Source organism: Podarcis gaigeae (assembly GCF_964106915.1).
Source record: "Podarcis gaigeae genome assembly, chromosome: 9".
NCBI lineage: Eukaryota > Metazoa > Chordata > Lepidosauria > Squamata > Lacertidae > Podarcis > Podarcis gaigeae.
Genome location: NC_139685.1, coordinates 52,242,802 through 52,262,669, shown reverse-complemented (window position 1 = coordinate 52,262,669; position 19,868 = coordinate 52,242,802). Strand labels below are relative to the sequence as shown.

At 42.2% G+C, this 19,868-nt stretch overlaps 1 protein-coding gene across 1 annotated transcript in view; it reads right to left on the bottom strand.

Annotated features, from left to right (window-relative positions):
- SEC24D (SEC24 homolog D, COPII coat complex component) overlaps window positions 1-12,402 on the bottom strand; it is a 64,357-nt gene extending 51,955 nt beyond the window's left edge. Inside the window, exons 1-5 of the mRNA XM_083756403.1 lie at window positions 12,115-12,402; window positions 5,660-5,837; window positions 4,862-4,988; window positions 2,186-2,313; window positions 297-557 (exon numbers count right to left, since the gene is read on the bottom strand). Coding sequence (XP_083612529.1) covers window positions 297-557; window positions 2,186-2,313; window positions 4,862-4,988; window positions 5,660-5,807 — 664 coding nt within the window. The 5' untranslated portion in view covers window positions 5,808-5,837; window positions 12,115-12,402. The remainder of the gene's footprint in view (window positions 1-296; window positions 558-2,185; window positions 2,314-4,861; window positions 4,989-5,659; window positions 5,838-12,114) is intronic.
- Window positions 12,403-19,868: the final 7,466 nt, after the last annotated feature.

Sequence of the window (19,868 nt, the reverse complement as noted above, 5' to 3'; positions counted from 1 at the left end):
TCATTCTGATTTGCTTGCAGGGACAACACTACATCAAAGCAAGCACAGTCTCACACTTTCCAGTGTTTTGCCCCCATCTCTTTCTTTCTTGCAAAAGTTTGATCTTCTGAGGAACTGGGTTTTTTGCACAAGAACTCCAACCATGCAACCTGAATTTGCCAGTATGCAATTGAATCACACCTGAAAATAGTGGCAAATCATGCTTCTAGTTCCTTCTCTCTCCACTCCCATCCCTCTGGATTCAAAGCAGATGTTGCAACCTGGCAGTCTTATGTACACTAGGTAACTGCACTTACCATACTGGGGAGGAAACCCAGGGCCTGTGGGTTGGCTTGTGAGTTGTGGTGGCAAATTGGTGTTCGGTGGGTTTGAGCCAGGGATCCCCTCCTGTCTGGCCATTGAAGGTGGAGCGCAGTGACTGGTCAAATTATTTGCTGGTGAAGAAATCTGAGGACCAGACGACAAGGCCATTTGATGTGGTCGAGGTGGTGGAGCTTGCAAAGGTGGTGAGAGGCCAGAAGGCATGCAAGGAGGTGTGTTTGGGGCATTACCAGGACCTGAACAAGAGTATCACCATTATGAATTCATTTGGAAAACCTTTTAGAATAATAATCACAGTGGAATGCAGGTATGTCTTAAGACACCTGCTGTTGTAGATCTTTACATTCATTTTAAAAGGAATTAAATAATATAAATGATATTCATATCAAACCAATTGCTCTTCTCTAAAATCTTAAAATTGAAACATAATTATAGAAATAACTTTGAATATTAGAAATATTAACTTTAAATATTCACTGTAATACTTTCACAACTGAATCTGTTCTATACTAAAAACAAGTCTTCATTTGGGTGCTTAAATCTTACGAGAACAATGGATTGTGAAGGCTGCAAATGTATCAAGCATCTATTTTACTGCCAGTAGAAAGTATATTGTAAACTGTTTGGCATTTTGTTAAAACAGTTTAAGGAGGAGTTCCCCCCCCCCTTTAAAACAGGAACAGTTTATTATTGGGACCAATTTATTTGCTGGATCCTATATATGTCATATATATATATATATGTCACATATATGTCATATATATATATATATATATATATATATATGCAGGTTTTGGTGTCCTCGGGTGTCTTCCCGTGTAAAAGTTGGGGTGTCTAGGCGACGTTTCGACGAGGTCTCACTCGTCATCTTCCACCTGTACACTTCAGTCTGTGGAACTGGCACTGTTATGGATGCCACACAATAAACATTATAATACATATTGTAAGAAATCCATATTTTAGGTAACCTCTGGTCTGAGGTGTATTTATATGAATCTTTGACCTGCCAAGGCATCAAATTGGGCCCATGAGGTCATTATTTTAAAACCACATCCACCTGCAAATCAACTCATATCATTTCTATGTGGGGCGATGTCAGCTGATCGGTGGGGCGGGATATGAGTATGGCAGCTCCCCTGCTGGGAACTAGTCTATGCAGGATTTAACCGCCACTCAGCAGCTGATATCCTGCTAAGTTTTCCTGTGTGTGGCAGTTCACTTCCTGCTCAATTTGGCCATGCACACATGTTCCATTGCTGGGGACAAAGGGCAGTGCATGGTTGTTTGAAAGTCCCTATTGCTTTGTGCTGCATTTTGAAGACCCAACAGTCAGGGTTTCAAAGTGCAGCATCACCTGACATCAAATGACTGACAGGTGACGGGGAAAATAAGGATCTGGCCACTAGCCAGGAAAAGTTCCCTACCCTTCTTCCAAGAGACTATGTTGGAAAATATACTTGAAAAAGGAAACATCTTTTCCGGCTGAAACATACAGAAAGTTTACAAATGCTGAACTCTCCAGTTATTATTATTTTAGTAAAGCAGCCAATCTACAAAAGTTTTTTTTTTAAAAAATACATTTTTTAAAGAGCTGCCAGTTTAAAAGCATAAACATGATGTTCAAGGCCATGATCCCTTTATATCCCAGTAATATGATTAACATGCTAAAACCTGGAGAACTCCAACAAGATTTAGAACAGTCCCATTAGAATGCAATATTTTTTATCAAAATCTTCCAGTAGATTTAGACCTATTGAACTTGTGAGCATTTGTTTTCTCTGGAACAAACCCAAGCTAAAATAAAAATAAAAATGCATGTGCTCTCTCAGAAGCTTTTATGGAAGACTATGTAGTCCTTACTTACCATAATTATTTATTTGCATGTTGCCAAGCTGATTGGCCAGCTGTGCAGAAGAAGGGGGTGGGCTGTTTGGATAGCAGGATGGAGATGGATGGCTGTACGGAGGGAAGGAAGGTGCAGAAGGTGGAAACCTGAAGAGAAAAAAGAAGTGTTACCAAAAAACACACCAAACAGCTGACAATGTAATATCCACTCCTCAAACAACTCCTAGAATTCAAAGTCTAAACAACATGGTTTGTAAACCTATGGAAGTAAACCCAGGTAAGCCTCAGGATCACAGGATATTCCTCCTTTCCCTCTACTGTACTTCTCCAGAGCAGCCACAAGGAGTTCAGAAATGTTTACTTCACTCCTTCACTATCCAGTTTTGTGTTTTCCAGACCAGACAAAATGCATAATTAATTATGGTTTATTTTCATTTGTAATTATTATTATTATTCAATCACCTTACACACAATCACCTTACACACACACACACACGTTTGAATTTGTTCAGAGATAGAAAACAACACCAACTCAAAAATGATTAACATCAGACAAACCTAAGCACTAGGGCATGCATTAATAACCTGTGATTTTGATAAAATGTAGCATTACTAATTCTTGCCCGGCACATTCAGATGATAGGGCAGAAGAAACAAAGAGAACTGAAATAGGACTAAACCTCATCTTATGGCTCATGGACCTTCTGCTTTGATCTTTTAAAATCAGGAATGGAGGTCAAAGGCTATTCTCTACCCATAGAATACACTCCATATTGTAACTGCACTAAACATATGGATCAAATTAGGCTCTGGACTCTAATCTAAATAATTGCTTGATCCAGGAAGAAAAAGTCAGGCTTTCCCCCTTGATTAATCTGATTTATACAGACGTTTCTTAATAATCATTCCAGTGAACAGCACTTAAAAGTAGTGCTTTATTTGTTTGAAATGAAGCACTAAGTTCTATCCATAGAGTATGTCACCTACACAAATGTTTAAGGAATGAGAGGACTCTACAGGATGCACAGTAATGAAGTTAGGATTTGAGTGCAAAGGACTGCGGCCTCATCAACAGCACAAACCAAACTGGCAATAGACCTTAGTGCTCCAAGAATGGGATGCTTTTGCTACACACACACACACACACACACACACACACACACATATCTAGGAGTAAATCTAATGGAACTCAGTGGCACTTCCAAGTAGAAATGTAAAATAGTTATTATTTATTATTTATTTTCTCCAAGGAGCTCAAGGAGACATACATAGTTCTTTCCCACCCCCCATCTCATTTAATCCCCACAACAACCCTGTGAGGTAGTCGAAACAAAATAAAAATATTCCTTCCAGTAGCACCTTAGAGACCAACTAAATTTGTTATTGGTATGAGCTTTCGGGTGCATGCACACTTCCATGCATGCACACGAAAGCTCATACCAATAACCAATTTAGTTGGTCTCTAAGGTGCCATTGGAAGGAATTTTTTTTATTTTGTTTCGACTACGGCAGACCAACACGGCTACCTACCTGTAACTAGAACCTGTGAGATAGGTTAGGCTGAAAGGCAGTGACTGGCCCAGGGTCACCCAGTGAGCTTCATGGCTGAGTGTGAATTTGAACCCTGGTACACCTGGGCCAGTCACTGCCTTTCAGCCTAACCGTGATGGGGTGGGCTTGCTGATCGGAAAGTCGGCAGTTCGAATCCCTGCAATGGGGTGAGCTCCCATTGCTCGGTCCCAGCTCCTGCCAACCTAGCAGTTCGAAAGCACGTTAAAGTGCAAGTAGATAAATAGGTACTGCTCTGGCGGGAAGGTAAACGGCGTTTCCGTGTGCTGCTCTGGTTCGCCAGAAGCGGCTTAGTCATGCTGGTCACATGACCCGGACGCTGTACACCAGCTCCCTCGGCCAATAAAGCGAGATGAGTGCTGCAACCCCAGAGTCGGCCACAACTGGACCTAATGGTCAGAGGTTCCTTTACCTTTACCTTTACCCCACATCCTAACCCTAGTCTGACACTAACCACTACACCAAACTGGCTTTGGCTTGCCATATGCTCCATCAGCATATATCTGGGAATGTAGGATATGGTTATAGTCTAGCCCTGTGCAGGCATCCTACTTCTGTGTTTCATGTGAAGAGGGAGAGCAATGATGCACATGATAGCTCCACTGCCACATCACCGATAACCATTATCATCCATCTGTTGGATGAACAGCTTCTGCAATGGGAGCCTTTTCTACTCATGTACATTCCCACATACAATGGCAAAACCTACAGGTTACAGGGAACCTATGTGAATAGGAAATACTCCCCAATGCAGAAGTTATCCCTCCAACTCATGGACAGCAATCAGAATGAAGATGAAAGCTGGAGCTAGAGCTGTCTAATTGCTCTCTCCACACATCTTACAGGCATAAGATGCCCAAATAGAGACAGAGACTATTCTGTACACCATATACTGTATTTGATGGGAAGAAATAATTGAGATAAGTGCTAGCCACTACCTGAGTTCTGCTAATGGACCCAGAATATTATTTTACTCATTTTTGGTATGGATTAGTGCTATGACAAAAAAGCTGTGGACAAGTTTAAAACTGCTTTCAATGGTATGTGCAGTAAATATTTGAGCAGATAAACAGAAATTCTAAGCATAAATACATTTATTGCTTTGCTTTTAAAAAATAAAAATCACCTCTGTGATTGTTGTGCTGTAGCGCTGGGCCCATTCTGGATATTGGTTTGGTTAAACTGGTGAGCACTAGGAGATGGTGAACCAATGGGAGCAGCAGACCCAAAAGGCACATTAGGTTTCAACATAGCTAAAGTAAAACACAGGCATGAACATAGTGGATAACAATAGAAAATCACTGCATAAATGAGGTACACATTACCAACAGCTAAAGCAAAATAAGTATGGAATTCATTTATGGACCTCAAAAAAAGGAAGTCTAAACTGCTCAGGAAGTTATATTATGCTCTAGTATTTACTGTAAATTCTAGATAGCAGATCACTCACAGAATATGCACAGTCTACATAATACCAAGACCAAGCATCTTTCATTGCTCATGGTCTTCTCATTGTAATACCTGATTAAACCAGGAGCTTTTCTTTTCACTAATAGTGCAAAATAAATATAAACAAGTACAGTGGCACCTTGGTTGTTGAATGGCTTGGCTCTCAAACAAATCAGCTCCCAAACGTTGCAAACCTTAAAGTGAGTGTTCCAGTTTGTGAACGTTTTTTGCAAGCTGAACATCTGACGCGGCTTCCGCTGCTTCTGATTGAGCGCAGGAAGCTCCTGCAGCCAATCAGAAGCTGTGCCTTGGTTTTCAAATGGTTCCAGGAATCGAATGGACTCCTGGAATGGATTAAGTTAGACAACCAAGGTACCACTGAACAGTAATGTAATAATATGGATAATGACATAACATGCACTAGTCTAGTGGAGACATCAACCTCTATATGGCCAATGCCTTGATGTTACTTTACCTGATTGAGATGCAGAAGATGAGTTTACATCACCATAGTGTCCGTACATAGGTGAAGAAGCAGGTTGCCCCAAACCAGCAGAGAATCCCCCCATTCCTGGCTGGGGCTGAGAATATGGAGGTGTTGCAACATATCCTTGCTGATTCATTTTAGCAGTGATTTATTTCTGATGGAAAACCTGTCGTAGAAATTAGAATAAGTCAAGTAATAAAATCAGCAATACTTCACTGATACATAGTGCAGGTAAAGCACAGAATGAGCTTTATGACCCAAAAGCAATGTTACAAGGCAAGAGGATAGCATCCTACTTATTAGTTCTCTTGCATAATGGCTACCAGATTATTTATTTGATCTAGACAAAACGCACAGACGTTCTGTTGTAGCAAAGGCACTGATACAAACACTTTTTTAAAAAATCAGCTAGAATAGGTGGATAACATTAATCACAGACTGAACCACTGTTACTTGTTGCAAAAACAACCAGGTTTTGCGCCCAGTGGTTGTCTGGTAGGACGGCCCAATTTCCTGATTTGTAGGGAAAAATAGGTATGACTACGGATGATTCCAAACATATTTTGACAACCCATATGGATTTGAAACAATAATATTATCTTTAGCACCTGAAAATATTATACAGATGACTTTCCAGGCAGATCCAACCATTGGGTAGAAAGGGCCATTGCCTTCCCAGCTCCATGGAAAATGCAAACAGGAAAGCAGATGCCAGCAAGCAGTGGTGGAAGATGCCCATTGGGGCTGAAAGGGCAAAAGACAAGAGAGCCTAAGAGATGGTGGAGCCAAAACCAATGACAGATGGAGACTCCCCATAACTGGTTGCATGTAAGAAGACAGGTTGGTGGGGCATTGCCCCATCCACACTAATGGGCCACCCTCTACTCGCAGTAGGAACACCAAGCTTCCCCTATTTTGCACTTTTGGGTCTTTCCATTGCACATTCTGAACCAAAAGCTATCCTTGTCACCTGTATTATACTAGGGAATGACAGAATTCAAAATCTAGTGATTGACCTTGCCAGGAGCACTTTATAAAGTGGGTCCAGCCCTGCTTACATTTTGTTGGAATTTGCAACACATGTGCATGGGCACACACTGCAGTGCTCACTGATTTTTCTAAGTATTTGTTCTAAAATGAGGCCAGTTTCCATAGTCACTGAGCACACAATAGCCCCTGATATTCCTCACTCAGGTCATTTTTCCTGCCTATGGAACCTTCATTTGCACACTGCTGCAAAAGCTGTCTTTTCAAACAGTTGCCACCGCAAGATGCAAAAGGCACGATCCCATCCATGGCAGTTGCTTCACACAACTAAGTGTTCATCGGTAGGTAACCAACACACACAGAGAGACAGAGTTCAAGAGCCACACACCAACAGTCATGAGATCTGGCCCATAACTGGGCACTGTGGCAGCCAATACTTATTATGTATACTGAGTATACCACAATCTAGTCTCCAACTTCCAGTCAAAACACAAAAAAACTCAACCATATCAGGAGTTATATAGTCCTGCAAGTGTAATCCAGACATGTTTTTCCAGTTGTGTAACTCAGGCCAGTGTGTTGTAGTGGTTAAGAGAGGTAGACTCGTAATCTGGAGAACCGGATTTGTGTCTCCGCTTCTCCACATGCAGCTGCTGGGTGACCATGGGCTAGACACACTTCTCGGAAGTCTCTCAGTCTCACTCACCTCACAGAGTGTTTGTTGTGGGGGAGGAAGGGAAAGGAAAATGTTAGCTGCTTTGAGACTCCTTTGGGTAGTGATAAAGCGGGATATCAAATCCACTCTTCTTCTTGAGGGCTGCAATGGTTTGCCCCTTTACTTTATTTATTGCATTTCCCTCCCCCCCACCTTTTCTCCCACAAGCCCAAGGCACACTTCCCATCTCCATTTTATCTTCTCAACAACCCTATGAGGTAGGCTAGGCTGAGTGTGTGTGACTGGCCCAAATTCACCAAGTGGGTTTCATGTCTGAGTGAGGATTTGAACCCTGGTCTCCCAAGTCCTAGTCCAGCACTCTAACCACTACTCACACTGGCTCTCAGTTAAGCCCCACTGAGCATGACAAGCCTTACTTTTGACCGCGTACACGGTGCCTTTAAAGCACATTCAAAGCACATTCGTTCCTTCAAAAGTTTCTGGGCACTGAAGTTCATCCCTCAAAGAGCTACAGTTCCTGGCAACCCCTAACAAACAATGCTAACAAACAATTATTTGAGGGAAAGAAGGTGCTTTAAAGGTATGGTGTGTATACAGCATATTGAGTAAATGCAGATGGAGTCATGCTGGGTGACTCAGTAAACATGACAGAGTACATTACAATGGTGGTTACAGTGACGGAAGGCAGTAATGATGACAAATGTGACCTAATGGTTCAAGCCTATGCAAGTTTACTCAGAAGCAAGTCCCACAGATTTCAATGAGGCTAGCTCCCGGAAAAGCATGTACAGAAGAACTGCAGCCAAAGAAATCTCCTGCCCAATAACATCTCCTACTTATGTTTTAGCTCTTCAGAGCAAAACTAGAAGTACAGAGGGGAAATTCCATATAAAAAAGTAAGTATGATGACGTGGCATTAGAAAAAACTGTACCAGGGTTGCAATTATCACTTTCAGTCCCTATAACTACAGCCATTATCTACTTCCAACTAATCTGTACATTAGCCAAGATAAAAATTAAGGTAGCAAAGATCACGCAGGCCTAGCTACCATATTCAATTGCCATTTGGCGGGATTGAGAGTCTTTCTGTGTGTGAAATCAACATGGGTGCATTCGAGGTGCACACAGCTTGTAATAATTCAATGCGCTGAAAGACTATATCAACTTTTTTGGAAGAAATATTACCTATATTATATATATGCAGAAACACCACTAGTACAAAGTGTTAGGGAAACTGCATTAAAAAACAAACTGCTTTTAAAAAAACAAACTTTTTTGTGGATAGTGTGTGTGTATATGCTTATGCTGCTAACTTTCAGGTGTGCATAAGGAAAGGTATTAACAAATCTTTACCAAATTCAATGGAGATAGCTCACTGAATATTAATATAGGACGCATGACGAGAGTGTTAATTTATCAATGTTATCATTCTGGATTATGAATGATAATGTGGAGGTCTGGTCTGCAATGTACACTTCTTTTCCCCCTGGTTGAAATATTTGTTTTGTCTACACTGAATGTTTCTATTAACTGAACAAATTACAGTTTAAAAATTCCCAAGCCTCTCAAGTTTCATGCATATAAAATTGCAAATCCTTTCTTGGAATCTTTTTAATCTACAAGATTTAGAAAACGAAATAGGAAAGAAAGCACATCAGGTTTCTCCCAGTGCCAAGGTGTTTTCCCTCCTCCTGGTTAGACTGAAACGTGGCAGTCTAAGCCCTGGTCATTCAGCAAGTTTAGTTAGCAGCCAGCATTAAAGCACCTACACTACATTTTCATTGTCAATATAAAGAATGAAGTTCAGGGCAATTGTTGTAGGACTTGGTAATGCTCTTAGCTTCGATAGTATCTAAATGAAACAACTTCCTGCACAGTTCAGTAGGAGGGAAAAACAGTGTGCCACGTCAGACTTCCTATGCACAACTAAATAGACTCTAAACTCTTAGAAATACAAACATAGTACTGCTGACTTAGTGGCCTATATTCACTTCCAAACACATTACAGATAACATAGGTGGTTTAATAAACCACACCCTTTCCCCCAAAACAAATATGATACAAAGTACAAGTAAAACCTTATTTTGCAAAGTACATCAGATTTCAGTACAATTAACCCATTCCTCATAATCAGAAAGGGCACACAAAACAGTACTAAAACCAAATATTGGGTTTTGGCCACTCGAGATAGGAACCTTAGGAAGAAGAAGAGTTTGGATTTGATATCCTGCTTTATCACTACCCGAAGGAGTATCAAAGTGGCTAACATTCTCCTTTCCCTTCCTCCCCACAACAAACACTCTGTGAGGTGAGTGGGGCTGAGAGACTTCAGAGAAGTGTGACTGGCCCAAGGTCACCCAGCAGCTGCATGTGGAGGAGCGGAGACGCGAACCCGGTTCACCAGATTACAAGTCTATCGCTCTTAACCACTACACCACACTGGCTCTAGGAAGCTGCCTTATGTGGAGTAGGCCATTGGCTTAGTAATGTCTACACTGACTGGCAGGGTTTCAAACGGGGGACATTCCCTACCCTAACTGGAGGTGGCAGTGATTGAACTTGGGACCTTCTGCATGCAAAGAAAATGCTCCACCATCGAGTTACTGCCCTTCCCCAAAGAGACAGTAGTTCCCTATTCCAAGGTGTCCAAAAACATGTGTCACAAACTCATTCTACACCTATATAATTTGTTGGGCCAACCGAAAGTACTCTTTGCCATTTCATCTACCTCCAGGATATGTCTAAAGTTATTAGGGATTCTAGTCCTACCAGTGCGGTCGTATGATTGGACTCAGGTAGACTTCCCAAAGTCATACTGAAAGAGGTGATTGACTGCAAACCATAGAAAGAACTAGTTATGCTTAGGCCAGGTTTAGATATCACAGCTAAATCACCATGTGATCTGGCCCATACCTAGAGCTTGGATACTTTCATCTTCCTCTCCTTGTGCATCCCAGTTCCCTCACCTACTCATTTTCTTCTACATCCAAATCAAGCAAAAATATGGTTACTGCCAAAAACAGATGATCACAAAACTGTTTTAGAAACCCACTTCAAGCCATGGTTTTGTGGCAATTCTGGTATTGTGGTAAACTATAGCTTGCAGTAACTACTTTGGCTGATTTGGACATCACAGCAAACTGTAAGTACTGCCAACCAGGAAGTGAAGGATAGAGTGGGGCTTTGTGAGTCCAAGGCATGGCCCAGGTGACAGATCTTTGGTTTAGCAGTGGCGTTTGACCCATGTCATGATTTTCCACAAAAACACTAGGAAGAGCCTTCACTCATAAGCATATCACACATGTTGTATAGGCTGGAATGGTGAGCAAGAAGGAAGGAAGATCTAAAAATCAACAAAAATGATTAAATCAGGTTAAATCAACAAACCACTTGGCCATGAAGCTCACTGGGTGACCTTGGGCCAGTCACCATCTCTTAGTCTGGCCTACCTCACAGGGTTGTTGTGAGGATGAAATGGAAAGGAGGCGAACCACGTGCACCACCCTGAGATCCTTGAAAACTTAATGTGGCAAAGAAACGTAATAAGGAATAATAATAAATGCTACAACTGTTTGGGATAGCTCCGTAGGTAGAGCATGAGACTCTTTATCTCATGGTTGTTGGTTCAAGTCCCATGTTGAGCAAAAGATTCTTGCATTGCCTGGCGTTGGACTAGATGACCCTTGTGGTCCCTTCCAACTCTATGATTCTCCTCCTCTTCTTATGCCAGAAGAATTAATTCAAAGGCTATACTAGAAGTAAATCAGAAGGAGATTGTTGGGGACAGTGGCAGTTTCTGAAATTAACATCAGTTTCCCATGATCAACAAGTGAGATGTTTTGTGGTTGTGTTGTCTTCTACAATGATTGGCGCATGGTGAAGGTGAAGCAGTTATGCAATCTCTTTCCAGCGCCCCCAGTATTTAAGATGCTTACCAAGAGACTACACAAGCCATCATAAAGAGTCTCAGTGGGCAACCCAAGTTTTAAAAAAGGAAGGGAAGAAGCATGCAACTTTTATGGTGATTAGGCTGATTTGCCCAACCCTGATGTGCATGGCAAGAACAGTATCCCAATATGCCAAGGTGCCAACATCACACTTTTGACTCATCACACACAGAAAATCCTGCGCCCACCTAAACAGCCCAGATGCATCCTGTCAAAATTCAATGCCTATACAATCAACTCTAGAAAAACCACAGAAGCCTTGCAATATTAGGTGCTAGTTAGACAGGTGATGGCGTGTGTATTTTTAAAGCACCTTAGCATTGTTCTAATGGAAGCAACTTTCTAAAAAAAAAAAAGTTAAACACATTTAAAACTGTCCCTAAGGGTACAGCAAATCCCTAAACCAAAACCTTCTCGAATCTCAAAGAAGAGCTGAACACTCCTGCAATTTACATCGACTTATGCCAGTCCCTAGAAGACTGGAGGTGCCTCCTTGGTGCTACTCAGATCCTGCGTCTGGCGACCACCCCCCGCAACTGCACTCAACTTGCTGTGGGAGAAGGATAAACTCTTCCCAGTCCCCTCTCGTGCTGGGACACCCCTCTCCTCCTCCCCATAGAACTCCCCCTATGCCAAATCTACAAAATTCGTGGCTCATCCTGGGATCCTTCCAGCCGTTGTGCTGCTCCTTCTTTTGGGATGCTCCCCTCCCTCCTGCTCCCTGGAGGACAGGAGCTTTACTCACTGAGCAAAACATCCAGGATGCTCCCCCCCCCCATCGCATGACGCTCGCCTCTCCCCCCCCCCCACCTGGGCACAGGTGGCCCCCTCACCTGGCCAGTCTCCCGCGCTCCCTTCCGCCCTTCTCGCCGCGCGGAAGCTCCGCGGGTCGCGCCGTTCCAAGCGGGTCCAGCAGGCGCTTGTCAGAGGGAGGGAGAGCGTGGCAGCCGGCTCCAGGCTCCCGCCTCTCCCGCTCGCTCGCTCGCTCTCCCCGCCCGGGAGCGCTCAGTGAACTGCCACGTCTAACAGTGCTCGCGGGAGCGCGCGGCGAGGCCCCAGCTGGCCCGGAGGAGAGAGCTCGCCGCCGCCAACAAGCGTCAGAGAAGCAGCGCATCATTGGCGAAAGTGGGAGAAGAGTCGAGCATGCGCGGTGCCTCTGGCGAAGCCTTTTGCCCTGGCGCGCTCTTCCAGTCGTTGCTCCCAAAGAGGAAGGAAGAATTGATGAACGGGGGGAAGGCAGAACTGCTAAAGGGGAGGATCGGGGTTCTTAAGGAAGCGGGGACGGAATGGAAGAATCGCATAAGCTTCACTCATCATCATCAAACCTTTTATTGGCATCACATACAAACATCCATAATACAACAGTGCAGAGTTACTGCTTCCCCCGTGGCACAAAACATTTACCAAAGAAAAAAAAAAAGGAGAGGCAGAGCAGACTATTGTCACAGTAAGCTTTATTAGAAAGCTTTCCTTAAGGGACAATACATGCCTGAAGGGTAGCACAGCAGCAGCTATTATTATTGAAACAAAATAAGAAAAAATTCCTTCCAGTAGCACCTTAGAGACCAACTAAGTTTGTTCTGGGTATGAGCTTTCATGTGCATGCACACTTCTTCAGATAGCATGCATGCACACGAAAGCTCATACCAATTACAAACTTAGTTGGTGCTGCTGGAAGGAATTTTTTTTTATTTTGTTTCAACTACGGCAGACCAACACGGCTACCCACATGCAACTATTATTATTATTATTATTATTATTATTATTATTATTATTCCCCACCCATGTGGCTGGGTTGCCCCAGCCAAAAATAAGAGAAGCTCATGGCTTCTCAAAGATTACTGTTGTCACCAATGTCTGCTGTTGTGACTTTTAACAGTGCTTGTTTTGCATGCATTTGTCACTCCACCTATAGAGAAAGTTAGCAGCGTTCAGGACGTTTTAGTTTAGAGAAGAGATGGCACGACAGAAGTTTATAAAATTATGCATGGAGAAAGTGGATAGGGATCACTCTCTAATGCTTGTACCTGTGGGCTTCTAATGAAGGTGACTTCTTGGAGGATTCAGAACACAGAAATAGGAAGTACTTTTTTTACATAGCTTGAACTATGGAACTTGTTCCCACAGGAGGCAGTGATGTCCACCAAGTGGATGGCTTCAAAAGAGGCTTGGACAAATTCATGGAGGAGAGAGCTATGGGTGGCTGCTTGCCTTGATGGCTATGCTCTGCCAGCCATAGTTGGAGGAAGCAATGCTACTGAATACCAGTTGCTGGGAACCACAGGAGGGAGAGTACTTTCCCCTCCAATCCTGCTTGTTAGCCTCCCATCATGGGGCTGATGGGAGTTGTAGTTCAAAACATCTGGAGGGCAGCAGGCACGTGAAGGCTGGGCTATCTTGTCATGCATCCCCTTTCCTGCACTGGCTAAATAAATAAATATGCAGTTGCTGATTCCTCATCTCTGGAAATACTGTTAACCAGGTGTGTCTGCATCCTGAAGTAAAACATACAGGTTCTTTGATAGGCGAGAAAGAGAGCTAAAGGGAAAGTAGACAATCCATAGTTATTTTACTTAACAAACTTTGCATACTACCTGATTGTAAATAGAACCTATAAACTGTTTTTAAAAAAGCAAACACTTTGTCCGGACTTACCTCAGCCTTAGTTGAGCCATTTTTGAGATGGAGGATTTACACTGATGTCTCTCTGGCTGAGCCAGAATGGGGAACTTCAGCTCAGGTGGAGATCTGCCTATATCCCCTTCATTCTGTCTGATATCATGTTTGGATCTCTCTCTCTAATCGTAGCAGTATATATTATCACCATCCTCACCACCCCATTATTTGCACGCTGCTTGTCCACAGACAACATATCGTCAAAGCAGCAAACAATTAGAACACTCAAAATCAACAATTACAGGAGTAATTTCATAACAACAGCAATACAGTATATAAAAAATGTAACAGCGAACAATCCCCACCCCACAACTTTTCAGTACTATAAATATAGCAACATTACGCCTCCAGGCAGTAGCAAAACAATTGAGTTTAAAGATTTTGTCCTTGATGTTTCTGTTACTGCTACATTGCTTGCTACAATTAGCCAAGAATCAAGTTAGTCTGATCAAATACTGTATCTAGGCCTCAGCTTCCACAAAGTATCACTGCCCCTTTCACTTTGCCATTCAGGCAGCTGCTGAAGTCATGCTGTAACTCAGTCCCTCTCCTACTGAATCTTCTTATGGGGAACCTTTCACCTTCCAGATGTTGTTGAACTACGGCTCCCATCTGCCCTAGTAAGCCTGGCCAAGCCTGATGGGAGTTGTAGTTCATCAACATCTGGAAGGCCAAAGGTTCCCACACCCATTATAAGGTTTCCAAACGCAAGGAGTGGGCAGCTGGAAACAATTTTCCCATCGTGGTATATATTTGATGATATAAATTTATAATCACAGTAATTAAGTTATTTAACAAAAATGTTGAAGATCCTTGAAGGTTAAGCTGAACGCTTGCTTTGCAAAACCATTACAAAATTATGCCGTGTAAACAGTGATGTAATAGGCACCAATTTCCAACAGGTTCAATAGTCTGCTTTGGAAAGCTTTCTATCTGTACAGACAGAATGTTTTAAATTCTCTTCTGGCTATTCCGGATTACATATTTTACTCTTTTCTTCTTTTGTAGCTAAGCACAACTGTCAAGCCGATATGCTAGTTTACGGGAGATAACATAAAAGAAAAGTGACACGGTCTGCTGATAATACCACATCTGTTAAGGTTTTATCCTACAGTTATTCCCAATTGACAACACAGAAGAGGAATGCAAGCTATTTAAGTAATTGCTCTAAGGATTAAAGGTGTGTTCCACAGGTGTTCCACATGTGAAGCTGAATTAGGGGAGTTGTTTCATGTTGTGGGGGGAAGGGGGAGAGATTTTAGCGAGGGAAGGAAAGATGCGTACCGAGGTTCCGAGGCCTGTTCTTTGATATAAGCAGTTCATTTTAAGAGCATTTTTGTGGTTATGTTTTATACTCCACAATATGCACAGATTTAGGAGGTAAAGTCACATGTGATTTGAAATGCAGGTATGTGGGCAAGACTGCCCCTTAATGCTGCAACTGAGCTAAATTTCAGAAGAACCAGTTTAAAACACACACACACAGACACACACACACACAGAGAGAGAATCATAGAACTGTAGAGTTGGAAGAGACCACGAGGGTCATCTAGTCCAACCCCCTGTAATGCAGGAATCTTTTGCCCAACATGGGACTCAAACCCAGGCCCATGAGATCAAGAGCGTCCTGCTCCACCAACTGAGCTATCCCAGGTCAGGGTAAAGAGGCATTGTTGTTGTTTAGTCATTGAGTTGTGTCCGACTCTTCATGACCCCATGGACCAGAGCATGCCAGGCACTCCTGTCTTCCACTGCCTCCCGCAGTTTAGTCAAACTCATGCTGGTAGCTTCAAGAACACTGTCTTAACCATCTCATCATCTGTCATCCCCTTCTCCTTTCCCAACATCGGGGTCTTTTCCAGGGAGTCTTCTCTTCTCCTGAGGTGGCCAAAGTATTGGAGCCTCAGCTTCACGATCTGTCCTTCCAGTGAGCATTCAGGGCTCATTTCCTTAAGAATGGAAAGAGGTATATCTTCAACCTATTATTATTTACATTTATTACTTGCCTTCCACCAGCTGGTCCCAGGGTGGCTTATAACCATTTCAAATTAAGAATTAAAAACAGTTAAAACAGATTACAATCACAAAAATAGGGGAAGTCCTCAAAACACACATCTCAGGCATCAAAGGCCAGGGTAAAGAAGTGAGTCTTCAACATTTGCTAAGAGCGGTATAATTTAAAAGCTAGATGGGGAGGGAATTCCACAACTCATGACAAAAAACTATACAATGAAGGTGTCAGATGCACTTCCATGGTGGTGGGGAATGAACAGTGGCAGAACCACCTTTTTACAGTGTGCTACCAAATGCCCATAAAGTGCATGTGAGAGACAAATATGTGACACTAAGCAGAGAAAAAGCTGACAAGAAGCAGACACAAGACCTTCTGCCACTTATGACTCCCCCCCAACCCCCAACCCCCCGACTTCTCTCAGCCCAGGGCCAAAGCTACCAAGCAGCACTCTGGAAGGAACAGCAGATTTGGCTTGGGGGGCTTTACCTGCTTCTCTATCTCCTGTTTGCTTGCTCACAGTGGTGATGCATCCTCCTTCACATGGCAGCCACACAGACACACACACACACACACACACACACACACTGTGATGGTGTGTGCATTGACCTCTGCTTTTGCACAATCAGAAACTGTCACCAGACTATAATGGGACTCCAGGACAAGGAGTGGCAGCCTCTGGGGTCTTTGCATGCCAGGTAGGAATGGATCAGCTGCAGTTTCCCAGCAGCCTTTCTGTTCTCCACTGTGAGGGGCAGCACCGTTTTGTTATAGCTCCCACCCCTCCTGCTCTGACTAGTTAGCCAGGGAGTGTGTGCCTTGAGAGAGTCACAAAAGAGGCCAATTCTTATTTAATATATCGACCAGAAATCCACTCATGCAATGAGTTAACCAGCTTTCTGCTGTCTCATTCAGCACAGATCCCTGCTCAGATCTCATAAGCCTAAATTGCAGGCCAAGATTGCAGCCAAAATTAATTGCAGATACTTGCCTCAAACTTCAGTTTCTCAGAGCACATGACAAGATTCGGAAAACAAACTCAAGTGTGTGGATAAAGGGCCTGAATCCTAATCAAAACAAAAAGCATCACACATTATAAATTTTAAAGAGATTTTGTGATGTGTGTGTTTTTAAAAGCAATTCAGTTTATCTTTGAAGAGTCAGTTTATGACTTTAAACTCTAGAAAGTTGAAACAGTCATTGAAACAGTCCCTCACAGGTCTTTGGATGGATGATTACGACACATAGAATCATAGAGTTGGAAGAGACCCAGAGGATTATCTAGCCAAGAGTAGGGATCTTCAGACTTGGGGTTCAAATATGGACCTCCAACCTCCTTTGTTTGGCCCTGTGGGTTCTCCCAGTGGCATTGCTGCATGTCCTCAGGTGCTTCTACCTGGCTGGAATGTGTCCTTGAACTGTGAAAAGGTAATGCCTCTTGTTTGGGTGCATAAAAATCTCTAGACTTGTGCATGGCTGGCTGCTGGAATATAACACTGTGTACAAAGGTAAGATCTACATCAATTAGTCTCCTCACTTCTGGCCCTTCCCACGACTAGCATGTACCTCCTGGAAAGTTGCTCATTGGGGAATAAGGCCTTCAGACTGAAAAAAGTTCCCCATTCTGGTATAAAAGGTAAAAAGCAGCAGAATTTTGTTTCTTGAGAATCTTAATCTGTGTTTCTTAACTGGTAGAAGAGCCTCTTTTCTATCGCACAAGTCACTGAAATACTGTATTTCCTCAGTAATTTGTTTAACATACATTTTGATCTCTGTTTTAGCTTTTACAGTAAGACAGCTGTTGATGCTTTTGCAATGAAGCATTTTCAGATTTGTGTACAGTAATGCATAAATCCCAAAAGAATCCTGCAAAGAATGTGGAAAGAGATAAAGATAGCATTAAAAGCAAGATATACCAATAAATAAAAAATTTAGATAGTCATATATGGTAACTGGAATTATGGATGCTCAATAAGAAGTAATTCGTAGAGATAATAAGGCTATGAGAACTACTTTTTAAACCCCTCTTGTGGGACTCACATTCTTAGAATGAATATTTCTCTGCAAGTTGTGTCCTTATGTGACAAATGGCCTCACATTTTGATGAAGTGCATGGGTGTGATACACCAATCTTCATGCTGAATCTCAGAAATCCCTGTGTTGGGGTCACTAGGCATGGATTTAGTAATTTGGAAAAGAAACGGGAGAGTGCTGTGTAGCCTGGAATTGCCATCTTTTAAAACTCACTTTTTATACTAACCAGACAATGGTTTGGATCCAGAATGAATTAATTGCATAGTTCCCTTTTGAAATAAATGAAATTTTAGTCATGACTAATTTTACCCATTGATTTTGATCAGAATTAAAATAAATTAACTTAGTCTGGATGAAAGGCAATGTCATCACTAGTCTAGTCTAGAATTGTCTGTGTTGCCCTCTTATTCCCCCAGTCCCAAGATATAGTTTGTAGCTGCCACCCTCCCCACCAAAAAATATGCAATTGTAGGCACAAGCCTGTCCAATGTAAAACGGTGAATTTGTGTTGATGCTTTAAAGTGCTTCTGTGCATTTAATTAGAAGTTTCCTTTCTGGAAGGCATAGCGTTCTCTTTTTCTTATTGCCTCCTCCAGCACAGCTAGCATTTCTAATAAATAACTACTGAATTTCCCCTTAAGGTTCCCATTTTCTTGTTCCTCACAGTGTTAAACTACTGGTTCCATTTCACTTTGCCTTTTTTCTTATCTTTATAGTAAAACAGCACAATTTCACATTGATTCTATTTTACATTAGCTACTAAGTATTAACACACTATGTGTTAATACTCAGTAGTGGTGCCCACTCAAGCATATGAGTGATTATATAACCTTTAGGAGACATCTGAAGGCAGCCCTGTATAGGGAAGCTTTTTAAGGTTTAATGTTTTACTATGTTTTAATATATTGTGTCAACTGCCCAAAGTGGCTGGGGAAACCCAGTCAGATGGGCGGGGTACAAAGAATAAAATTTATTATTATTATTATTATTATTATTATTGCCGTAAAATTTCCTCCCTTTGCCTTTTTTATAGTAAAATAGTACTTTCCCACAAAAAATATTTTTAAAAAGTGAAAAGAAATCAGTAATTAACGCACACTCCTCCTGGCAGGAGTTGGTTAATAACAGGACAATTAAGGAACAATTCATCAGTAGTAAGGAGCAGTTTATCAGAAAAGCAATGCTTAAGCAGCCATATAGGGCCCCAGTGCACAAGGAAACCTAGAAGCAGCCATAGCACTCCTTCTCTCACAAACATAAGCCCTATTCAGACATTGTCATACCTTCCAACATTCCTCAGGATTTTTCTCACTCTCCCCAACTAAACCTCTTTGACCCATCATCGTTTTGTCGCATCCCCCCCCCCAACCAGAGCATTTCCTGTCAGGAGGAGGGTGAGTGCCACAAATGAGACACAGCACACATGCTCTACACTGTAGATTTAAATTAACCCTGATTTAAATTTATTTTATTATTTAGTAGATTTACGAAAAGAGAAAACACGCACAGCAATTAATACATTTTAGAAAGTGGCAAGATTAGACACAGACGCACCAAGCATTAAAAAAAAAAAAATCAAGACTCCTTGCACTCCAATCTCCCTTTCTTCCTACTTGCACCAGCAACTCATTTTGCTAAAGGACCACTTTGATAACAGGCCAATACAGTGGTACCTCGAGTTACAAATGCCTCAGGTTACAAACATTTTAGGTTAAAAACTCCAGTAACCTGGAAGAGTAACCTCAAGTTGAGAACTTTGCCCCAGGATGAGAACGGAAACCATGTGCTGGAGCGCTTAGCAAAAGCACCCTTCTAGTTAAGAACAGTTTCAGGTTAAGAACGGACCTCTGGAACCAAGTACGGTAA